The sequence below is a fragment of the Onychomys torridus genome, chromosome 6, assembly GCF_903995425.1.
Source record: "Onychomys torridus chromosome 6, mOncTor1.1, whole genome shotgun sequence".
NCBI lineage: Eukaryota > Metazoa > Chordata > Mammalia > Rodentia > Cricetidae > Onychomys > Onychomys torridus.
The window spans coordinates 75,457,673-75,468,783 of NC_050448.1; the positions used below are offsets into that span (position 1 = coordinate 75,457,673).

At 50.2% G+C, this 11,111-nt stretch overlaps 1 protein-coding gene across 2 annotated transcripts; it reads left to right on the forward strand.

The window, feature by feature from the left end:
* Positions 1–652: 652 nt before the first annotated feature.
* On the forward strand, positions 653–9,438 carry Trim45 (tripartite motif containing 45). Of its 2 annotated transcripts, none has more exons than XM_036191217.1 (6): positions 653–1,470; positions 3,057–3,790; positions 5,356–5,485; positions 6,063–6,177; positions 8,044–8,170; positions 9,166–9,438. In XM_036191217.1, the coding sequence occupies exons 1-6, from the start codon at positions 983–985 to the stop codon at positions 9,312–9,314; spliced, it is 1,743 nt and encodes a 580-aa protein (XP_036047110.1). In that variant the 5' UTR covers positions 653–982; the 3' UTR covers positions 9,315–9,438. The 2 variants fall into 2 exon arrangements, with proteins under 2 accessions (XP_036047110.1, XP_036047111.1); XM_036191218.1 differs by having other exon boundaries at positions 6,068–6,177; positions 9,166–9,316.
* The last annotated feature ends 1,673 nt before the right edge of the window (positions 9,439–11,111 follow it).

Below are 11,111 nucleotides of genomic sequence, written 5' to 3' on the forward strand. Positions count from 1 at the left end.
AGAATAGAAAAATGCTTAGAAAACCGAGAAAGAGACTTGGCAAGTTAAACCCTGCTTCCCCGAGGCCTCCGAAGCCAAGGGGAGCCCGCCTACAAGTTCCAGCATGCTTCGGGCTACACCTCGGCCGACTGTCAGTACCACGCACCAATGGGAGGACCCTATGTGAGCTTGGGGCGGATCCCTCCTGCGGCACTCAGCGAGGCTTTTTCAAAGGTCCTCAGGCCTCGCTGGTGGCCAGAGCTTATCTTCGTGAAATAGTGACGCCGACGACACTACGCCGCTAGCTCCCAGACTCCTCTTCCCTCCTTGGTCCCGGCCGTCCCGCCGCGCGAGTGACCAGGCGAGGATGTGGAACTTGCTGGGCTTATTGGATGGCAGTGGTGTCACTCTGGAGGGCGGCGAGGCTCCGGGAGGCGAGGCCCACCCCTCTCGGACGGTGATTGGACTCTTCGGAGCCTACCTGGGCTGGGATTGGTGCGAGGCGGGGCGACGGCTCTAGGGCCTTCTGGGCAGCTTAAGGGAGGCGGCGGCAGCTGGCGCCGCACCCTGGGAGAGCCGGAGGGCCCACTACCTCATCGCCCGGGGAGAGGGCGCGCTTGTCGCGTGGTGGGGGTGGGACCAGTGGGGCGGGAGGGGGGTAGCCGTGAAGGACACGAAATGCAGGGGTCAGGGCGGTGGTGGCAGGACTAGCTGGGGACTAGATCTAGAAGCTCTAGCGAGGAGGACGACTTGGGTGGTAGAGGAGGGCGTGGACGTGTCTGGTATGGGATGCCGTGGAAAGGAAGGGCCCTGCCACAAATCCAGAGTAGATCTGTGGATGGTTCCTCAGAGGCACCCTCTTTCCGGTTGCCCTTTTATTTGGCAACACGAGAGCCCTGGTGGCCTCTGTTCCAATCCTGGGAACTCTGCCTTAGGGTGAATTTAACCTGCTTTATAAGACTACGCGGGGCCTTTTTTGATACTGGGTGCAGACGTGGGGAAGATGTCAGAAAACAGGAAGCTGTTTCTGGGTTTCGTGCACAAACTCCCCGATGCGAGCGCCTCTGGCAACTCAGGCAAGACTCACTGCCCTTCCTGTCTAGGGCTTTTCAAAGCCCCCAGGCTCTTGCCTTGCTTGCACACGGTGTGCACGACGTGTCTGGAAAAGCTGGAGCCGTTCTCAGTAGTGGACATCCGTGGGGGTGACTCAGACACAAGCTCTGAGGGGTCAATATTCCAGGAACCCAAGTCACGCAGCTTGCAGCCACAGATTGGCATCCTCTGTCCGGTATGTGATGCTCAGGTGGACCTGCCCTTGGGTGGAGTGAAGGCTTTAACGATAGACCACCTGGCCATGAATGATGTGATGCTGGAGAGTCTGCGTGGGGAAGGTCAGGGCCTGGTGTGTGACCTGTGCAGCGACAGAGAAGTAGAGAAGAGGTGTCAGACCTGCAAAGCCAATCTCTGCCACTTCTGCTGCCAGGCTCATAGGTAAAGAGGGAATACCCTACCTGTTGTGGCTCAAGAGTGGAGTGCAAAGATAATAAGACACGGGGTTGGGGATTTAGCTCAGTGGTAGAGCGCTTGCCTAGCAAGCACAAGGCCCTGGGTTCGATCCTCAGCTCTGGGGGAAAAAAAAGATATTAAGACACAAATCCTTTGCTGGGCAGGTCAGAAGGAAGGCTTTCTCAGACACTACCAAATGGCAATGAACAACACACCATGCCATCACAAGCTCTAGAATGGAAGTTAATGCAGCCGGCCTGCTACCTCTAGTAATAAAAGCATCAAAGGTTTCAGTTTACAGAGCACACTGGGGTGCCTTCCATCACCAGTCGCTCGTGTATTGAATATGCACCAGGTGCTGGAGAGACAGGATTACTGTGCTAGCACAGACCTTGCCCTCGATCTCATCTGATCATTGTAACTTCTACAGAAAGACGGGTGCTTATCTCACCCCTATTTTGTGACTTGCCAAGTTCCCAAAGCTGGTAACTGAGATGAGTCCTCTCTTCAGACCTGCCTCTTGTGTGCTCTTTTTACTAAATGCATGCCGCCTTCTCGGCATAGGTATTGACTGGCTATGCCTATGCCGTACCTCATACCTCTGTACCTGGAGAGCGGGCTGGCAGATTTTAACTGGGTATTTTGTCTCTGATCACACTCAGTGAAGTTTGTTATTGTTTAGTCTTTGTCTCCTTTTCTCCTCCATCCCACTCTAGTGCATCAGAATAGAAAACGAAACACTAAAACTAAGCAGGGTTTCAGATTAACCTAGAACAGTTTTGTTTTCTGGCCTTACCAACAGAACCCAGTTGTCTTTGCTCCCTATTTTTAACCTGTGTGATCATCCCTATGACGGTCGTGTTGCCAGCTCAACAGCTGACCCATTTTCTCTGCAGCCACACTTGGACCAGAATGGGCACTTCAAGTTGGTGGGAATGTTACCAGGGAACTACAAGCAGTCACTGCATTTTCCTAGGGATTTCCCTGAGTCCCCTAGGAGGCTATAGAAAAGAGGAATTAAAGAGAGCTTTGATTTTAGTGCCCATTGATTTCACTTTCTGCTAATGCTCACGACTCTTGGGGGAAGTTCTGGCCTGCCAGTGTACATGATGTAGGCGCTGGTCAAAGGAACTGCTTTACGAAAATGTTACTTAAACATGAGACAAGAGACCGTGAGAGCCAGCCAGCTGCTTTCATTGTTACATAGATCCATCTGGCATGGTTGTATTGCTCGGTACTTGTCTTCCACTGTGCACTTGGAAGTGGGCTGCGACTCTTGTTTAAACTTACCAAATTATCTCTTGAGTGAGAGTTTCTCGGAACATAGTCTCAGCATTGCACCTTTTGAAGATGTATTCCAAGCCAAATCCAAGTATATATGTATTGTGTTCTAAACACCAGCACTCAGATGGGCTTGGGTCTCACTGTGTGGAAAAACAATAAAGCAGAGGATCCTATAGTTTGGTATTAGAAGTTCTGAGGGGTGTGACTCAAATCCATTGAACTCCTAGAACCTCTTCACCAAACTGTCTCCCTCTAGAGTTATTCCCTCACTTCCTATTTCTTTCCAGGCGGCAGAAGAAGACGATGTATCACACCATGGTGGACCTGAAGGATCTGAAAGGCTACAGTCGGGTTGGAAAGCCCATCCTGTGTCCTGCTCACCCTGCAGAGGAGCTGAGGCTGTTCTGTGAACTGTGTGACCGGCCAGTGTGTCGGGACTGTGTAGTTGGGGAGCACCGAGAGCACCCCTATGACTTCACCAGCAACGTCATCCACAAGCACGGAGATTCTGTGCGGGAGCTCCTTAGAGGCACCCAGCCCCACGTGGAGGCCCTGGAGGAAGCCCTGGCCCAGATCAAAAGCATGAACAGTGGCCTCCAGGAGCGAGTGGAGGCAGTGGCAGCTGATATCCGAACATTCTCTGAGGGCTACATCAAAGCGATCGAGGAACATCGGGACAAACTGCTGAAACAGCTGGATGACATACGGGTCCAGAAGGAAAACTCTTTGCAGCTGCAGAAAGCACAGCTGGAACAGCTGCTGGCAGATATGCGGACTGGAGTGGAGTTCACCGAGCACCTGCTGACCAGTGGCTCAGACCTGGAAATCCTCATCACCAAGGGCGTAGTGGTCGAGCGCCTCAGGAAGCTGAACAAGGTTGAATACAGCGCCCTCCTGGGAGTGAATGATAAGATCAGCTTCTCTCCTTGGGAGAAGGCAGGCCAGTGCCGAGGCTATGAAGTATACGGGGCCATTAACACCAAAGAAGTTGATCCAGCTAAATGTGTCCTTCTGGGAGAAGGTAGGGACGCATTTCCCACTGGCACGGAGAGGACAGTGCACGGGGTTATGATATATAGAGGCCTGTGAACTGTGTGGCTTGTTGTCTAGGGGTGGCACTCAATCAGCAGAGTGCTTGCCTACCTTGCACAAAGCCTGGGTTTGATGGCCAGCACCATGTACAACTGAGCATGACTACACATGCCTATAATCCCGGCACTCGGTAGGTGGAGGCAGGGGGTGGGTCAGAAGTTTGAGACTGCTTTGGATGCATGGCAAGTTTGAGGCCTGCTTGGGCTGTAGGAGGCCATGTGTCAAAAGGAATAAAGCAGCGAGGCTGGTTCAGCTAGGTGTACTCCACGTCTGGCCACTAACCAAGGGGAGGAGCGTCCTGATTCGAAAGGCTGTGACTCCTTGTCTTGCTCTTCCTTCTCTCTTGGTCTGGGCAGGCCACAGTTGATACTGGGGTGAAGCTTGAGCCTGTTCCATTTCAGAAAAGCAGAAGCTCCCGAGAACCTTAAGGACCATGCTTTGGGGGTGATAGAGCCTGGCCACGCCCACAGGAGATAACAGCATTGCCTAGGACAAGGCAAAATCTGCCTGTGCAGACACACGCATGGCAGCTCCTGATGCTTGGGCGCTATGTTGAGGGTTACAAACAACAAGGAAGACAGAATCACAGCTTCCTTTCTTCCCTATCATTTTGGGTCACACAAACTTTGTATCGTTGGTGTTTCAAAGGATTTGGTAGGTTGAGGTCGTTTGTTTGAGACAGGGTCTCACTGGACTGACCTGTAACTATGTGGAACAGGCTGGTCTCAAACTCACAGAAATCCACTTGCTTCTGAGTGCTGGATTTAAAGGGGTACATCACCAGGCCCAGCTAGAAATGGTTTCTTTATACCAGTGTTCTGTTCCTAAGGGAAGCATGTTATTTAGACATATTTCACAGATCAATCCTGATGGGAAATTTGTATTCAAGAGTTGCCTTCACTTTGGCACGGAATTTCTAACTCTCTGGAGGTCACAGATCACTCTGAGAATGGTCTTTCCCAGAAGTACCCACTAAGTAGGACATACAATTTCAGGAGTTTCCTAGACCCTCCATAGGCCTCTCCACAATGCTTGGTAGTTCACAAACCAGGGCTGAGAAACCTGGTTTCCTCTGCATGCTGGCCTCCAGGCTGTAGCCAGTGGGTAGTCCCCCAGCACCTTGGCAATAGCTTCTGAGTTGCAGCTCTCACGACAGGGACACAGCACACTGGACTGCAGTATCCTCTTCCTAGTCTAGTAGGGTCTGGGGCTTGCAGAAGGTGCTTTTGAGGCTTTCTTTGGACACCTAGATTAATCCTAAATATTTGCAGAGTTTCCTTAGAGCTAAAATGAAGATGCAGAATCCCACGTGACCCAAATCAGCTGCTGCTGAACCACTTACCCAGGCCTCCAGGATGGGTACCTGAGCAGTATGGCCTAGAAGACGAGAGGAGACAGGGTGGTTCAAATAACTAGGAAACATAAGCTTTGTTTGGTCTGACTGGGGGCCATGGTGTCTCCGTTTGTGGGGTGAGCACTGTTTGTCTTTTGCAGATCTCCACAGGGCTCGAGAGAAACAGACAGCCTCTTTCACCCTGCTTTGTAAGGATGCTGCGGGAGAGAGCATGGGCAGAGGAGGAGACAACGTCCAGGTCATCATTGTCCCCAAAGATAAGAAAGACAGGTGTGTGTGAAATGTATCGTGTGTAGTAGGCAGTGAGGAAAAAACCAGGACTCCTTCATTGTATGGTTCCATAATGCCATGAGAAAATGATCCCACACAATTAATCCAATGTGTCCCCTGAGTAGGTTTTATGGCTCAGCTTTAGTTTTCTCTCTCTATAGAGTTGCCTGCTGCCCCACATTGTCCTCATTTCAGACTCAGACTTGGAATGGGCAGACTTTTTTTTTTGTTTTTTGTTTTGATGTGTAACAGAATTGTACCCTTTCTTAAACCTAGTCTCTTTTCCTATTAAATTGCTTCAGGATTGTGAAATAAATAAATATATAAACATATTTTTCCCTCTGCAGTTGGCCTAAGGAGAAGGGGCCACAGGGCAGAGAGTCCAACAAAGACCTGCAAAAGAGAACAGAAACATTCTCCTGGTTCTCAGGATGTTGGACTAAAGTAGAACTGATGCTGTTTACCTTCAGTTTGAGGGGCATTTAGAATTCATATTAAACATGACTCAGGCCTCAAATGGGGGCAGCTGGAGCAGGCTTGTGAGAGGGAATGGCCTTCTGAACCTCCTTTCATTTAGCCCAGTCAGAACGGTGGTCAAGGACAACAAGGATGGATCATACCATGTTTCCTACACCCCCAAGGAACCTGGAGTCTACACTGTGTGGGTCTGCATCAAAGAGCAGCACGTACAGGTGAGGAAGGTCCATGCTTGCTGTCAGCTCAGAATCTCTCACAGGATCAGCTGCTTAAGAGAGGAAATAGGCTGTCCTTTGCTCTGCATCATGGGCACAGCCCAGATTCTGCGACTCTTGTTCTTACTAGAGGGGTGCTCACGGTCCTGACCCTGCTGCCTCTCTCCCTGACTGGCAGTTACATTGCCTTTTATTCTTCTCCTGGCTAGTTTGTTGGGATTCTTAATCCAGGGAAGATGTCTTGACCACAGGGGAGTCCTTAGCAGAGAAGCACACACATTTGACAGTTTTCCACCTTTCCACACCATGAGTAGGCCACAGTCTGCAGGGTTACGGCTCCTCCTGTCGTCTGTCTGTTATCTGCCTAACCGTCAGCGCATACATATGTGTATCTGTACCGTGGATCCAATCCCCCACAAGTAAGACAACACTTCTTGGTTTAGGAAGTTTTAAAGTCTCCGCTGACATTGGAACAGTCATTCCCTCAGGCAGAAGGCAATGCTGATGGCCATAAGCTCCATCGTGGTCATATTAATCATGTGGCCTGTGTGCTAAGAAGATGCATTCAGTGCCATGACTGATCTCTTCACAGTATGTCAGGAGTGGGTTGGATGTTTCTGTATACTTTTCTTCCATTTTCTTTAAAGCCTACGCAGACAGACCAGTCTTGGCCCAATCGTCAGTAGCTCTGTAACCGAAATTGGAATTTGTCCCTCTTACTCCAACTTCAGGTTGTTTTGCTTCATTTTCTTGTTGTATGAGATACGGGACAGAGTGTTGTTATCACCTGTAAGCTGGCCTACTAGTCACTATGTAGCCAGGCTGGCCTTGAACTCTCGATCCTCTTGCCTTGACCTCCTAAGTACAGGAATTACAGGATGTGCCAATCATATTTGCTGCCAGGTTCTTTTTTAGAAAAATTGTGTTTGCCAGCTTTCCATAACTGTGACAAAATACCAGAGTTATAAACTTAAAGAAAGAAAGGTTGATTTTTGGCTCATAATTTTGGAGGTTCAGTCTCTGGATCTTCCCTTCAAAAGAGGGAGACTTTAACATTGGGAAGTCTTGTGGGGGTACCAGGCATCCACTTTGTCCTTATCCGATGATGTGGCTCTGACCTGGGGACAGGAAAATACAATACTTAATAAACATTTGTGTTAAACCCAGGAGAAAGTAAAATACAAGTTATCCTTGAAGAAAAAGTGGATGGAGTGACTACCTTGAGACTCATTAGCCACACATACGGAACTTTTCTCTCTCCCTTGTACCTTTGGTCACTACTAAGAGGACGAGCAGATTTGTGGTGTCCAGGGTCAGGTAGGAGGAAAGGTGTTAGCTCTGTGAGAAGACACGTGACTGAGAAGCTGCACATGTCCTAGCTTGTGGTGCGGCAGCCCAGTAACTTCCCACGATGTGCCTCAAGAACCCGACATAGAGACTCCTGAAGACTGTGGTCAGTCACACGAAAGCCTGAGTCAAGATGACTGTGGAGGGGCTTACACCCCCACTTCATCCAAGGCTGGAAGGAGGCAGAGTCCATAAAGGGCTTGAGCCAAACCCAAGCTAATTCCGACATCACTGAAAATGAAGCTGATCCTGTGGAACTGTCTTCAGTGCCCAGAGGCTTAGTAGCTCTGAATAGTCAGTGCCCTGGTGGATGTGGTGACCCTGGTGCATGGCAGAAGGGCAACACGTATCCGAGTCCAGTTTCACTGTGCTTCCATTTGCCCCGTCCAGCTGAGAAGTCCCTAGCCAGAGATATTTCTGTCCCGCATCTTGCCCCTCCTTCCACTTAGAGCCTGCTTATCACGCACCGATGCTCAGCACACCCCGTTGATACCTTTGCTCTTGGCCTGAACCCTCCAGGGCTCACCATTCACTGTGACCGTGAGGAGAAAGCATCGCCCACATCCAGGTGTGTTTCACTGCTGTACCTTCTGTTCCAGCGGAGGCCAGAAAGCTGCCCGCTGTGCCTGCGGAGGCACCATGCCAGGTAAGGACAGTCAGAGTCCTCAAGCCTGCTAGTTCATGCAGCAGCAAGGGTCCTTCCCTTCTCTGCCTCACAGCTACTAGGTCAGGGTGTTTGGACTGAGGCTGTACTTCTGGAATTCTAGCCCCACGTTTAGAGGCGTGACAAGGAGCTTACACAGTAAGCTTGAATTGAAAGGACAGGCTTCAAGGTCTGAGTTCTTTCGTGATAGAGTTCACAGGTCCACAGGCCTTGCGACCAGTCCACCGGCCTCATGTGTCTCTGTGGGATTCTCAGATTCACTATGTACCCATTTTAGCTGTCTGAGCCCTGTGAAATGCAGACCCACCCAAAATCATGAAGGAATCTCAAATGGGCAGATTAGGGGAGTGGATGATTGAGCAATGAATGCCTGACTCTCTGGGAAGGTAGGCTCTCCAGGCAAGAGAACCAAGTATTTTTTTAAATTTATTCTATCTTGGAGCGAGGGAGATGCAATCATGTGGGTGCTGGCTACTCTTCCAGAAGACTCAAGTTCAATTCCTGTACCCAGATGGGGGCTCACAACTGTTTACTGGGTACCAGGCACACACGTGGTACACAGACATTCGTGCAGGCAAAACATTCATATACATAAAATAATAATAAAAAACTTCCATCATGTCTTTAATGGTGGTCCACAAAATGGGCTTCTGTACCCTCCTGTGCAACCAGCCCAGGACCTTTCTCCTTTTCCACTAACCTGCCCTCCTTTTTCATGTCACTCATCACTTGTAGGCAAGATCCAAACCAGTTCCTATAACAGTTCAAATGCAAACTAGATCGCCTTCAGGTTGCAAGTTGGACAGAATTTTGAGAGCCTGGCCTGGCCATGGCTGCCTTGATTGTTCTGGTTACAGTGAGTGAAACAGGAGAAAGTTTCACTGCCTAAGTCTGAGTGTTCCAGGTTTAATTTGTGTAGCAAGAGCTGGGCTGTCCTTTCAATTGACCTCCCCCTGCCCCCACTTTGTATCATGCAGGTGGGTACCTTGGCTGTGGCCATGGACACAAAGGACACCCAGGTCGTCCGCACTGGTCCTGCTGTGGGAAGTTTATTGAGAAGTCTGAGTGCACGTACACCGGTGGGCAGAGCGCACCAAGGAGTCTTCTTAGGACCGTGGCCCTCTGATGGCTTCCTGGGCACAAGTTCAGCCAGGTAAACCGGAAGCCGGCATGCCTTAAGGCGTGCAGAGGACCCGAGAGCTTTAGTTCCAAAGAGACTGACAGAATTAAAGACAAAGTGCTTTCTCTAACATCAGAGTTCAAGTGCTCTTTTGTGTATGTGAGCTGCTCGCCTATACCATGGCTGAGTGCGAACCACCACACCGTGGCTCTTGAGGGTGGGCCGATGACCTACTCCACGGGAGGCTCTTTTCTTCTCCATACAGGCATCCGGGTGTCTGTACCAGGGAACATTATGGAAGAGGGGAGATGTCATCTCTCCTTTCTATTGTTTCACAGCCTCTTCAGTGTAGCCCTGAGCTAGAACTTAAGTGCTTCTCAGAGAAGGAAAACCCTGTCTCATTCACATTCTGTTAGTGTACTTGCAGTAGTTTTTCTAGTGCATGGTTTATGACAGTTCTAAAGTGGTTTCGTCGTTTAGCTGAGAGCCTGGGTGATGCTTCATCTGTAGGGCACACAAGTAGACAGCTAATGAGGAGGAGTGGCGAGGAACGATCTCACCCATCTGTTGCAGATCTTACACGGGATGATGGAGAGGCCTCCGCCTCCCAGCTCTGACTTAGTAGAGGGTTTCCGGTGTGCCTCTATACCCAGCAACAGCAGAGAGCCTTGACTCTGCAGGTCCCTCCAGACACACTCCGGGTGTTCTGGGGTCCTTGGTTTCTTCTACAGCAGCTAAGTCAGCATATATTAAATGCAGTTACTGAAACTTACATTATATGATTTCTTAGGAAGTGGTGACTCATCCGAGTGGTGACCTGGCTAAAGCAAAGGAAGCAGCACATTTAGTTGACGGCTGTCAGGTCGCCACAGAATTCTTGGAGTTGCTACATTGTAGCGATAGACAAAAGATACTAAGTTTCTTCCTTTTCTGGAAACACTCCCCTTGGGCCCCTTTCGGTAAGCAAAAGCTGATGTTCTGGAAGACACGGCTGCCCATCACCCCTCAGGTTGCTTGTTGCTTGTTCTTCCCTCTTTATGTCTCTGGGCCTAGAGTCAGGTGTCTCGAGCTTATTACCATTGCTGCTTCCAGATCACTGCGTCTCAGGCAGCAGTGGTTTTGCCCCCCACCTACCTCCCCAAGGAATGTCGTCAGAATCTTGGGGATACGGGGCCTAGTAGCATCTAGTGGGGTTACAGGCCAGACTGTTCACTGCTTAGGACGGTCTCCACAGCAAATGGAACCTGTTACGCCCTCTGAAGTGTCGTCTTCGTGTTCGGTGAGGCATCGCTCCTGCATTCTGCTCCACGGTTCCTTCCCAGGCTCCTCTGCTCATCCTTGCATTTTCCTGTTCTCCAGACACCCAGGAGAGCTGAAGAGCAGTTCTTCCACTTCTTCCTGTTCTCATGGTCTCATTCTGTCACTTAAACACCATTTACACAGTGACTCCCAAGTCCCCTCCAGGTCCACTCTAGGTAATTGTGTCCAATGGCTTACATCCCATCTTCCCTGTGTGTACCTCAAATTTAAATGACCGCAGTGTCCAGTTCCCACTTCCTCCTGCCTGCCACCACCACCTGCTTCCCCGGTAGTCCTCTCCTGCACTTTAAAAGCACAGCTCTGTCCTTAGGTGGGGGAGCCCTGGAAACACGCTGCGTGTCACACACCATATCCAAACCACAGGGAACTCCCACCAGCCTGACCTTTACCTATCTGACTGCTCGCTGCATCCATGCTACTGTCCTGGTCTGAGATGCCAAGACTTCCCACCTCAAAGTTTTGTCATTTTCTTCTAACTGGGCT

Coding starts and splice junctions, on each gene's coding strand:
- Trim45 (XM_036191217.1), top strand. CDS start 983: ATGTCAGAAAACAGGAAGCTGTTTCTGGGTTTCGTGCACAAACTCCCC. Junction 1,471..3,056: donor TTCTGCTGCCAGGCTCATAG/GTAAAGAGGGAA, acceptor ATTTCTTTCCAG/GCGGCAGAAGAAGACGATGT. Junction 3,791..5,355: donor ATGTGTCCTTCTGGGAGAAG/GTAGGGACGCAT, acceptor TGTCTTTTGCAG/ATCTCCACAGGGCTCGAGAG.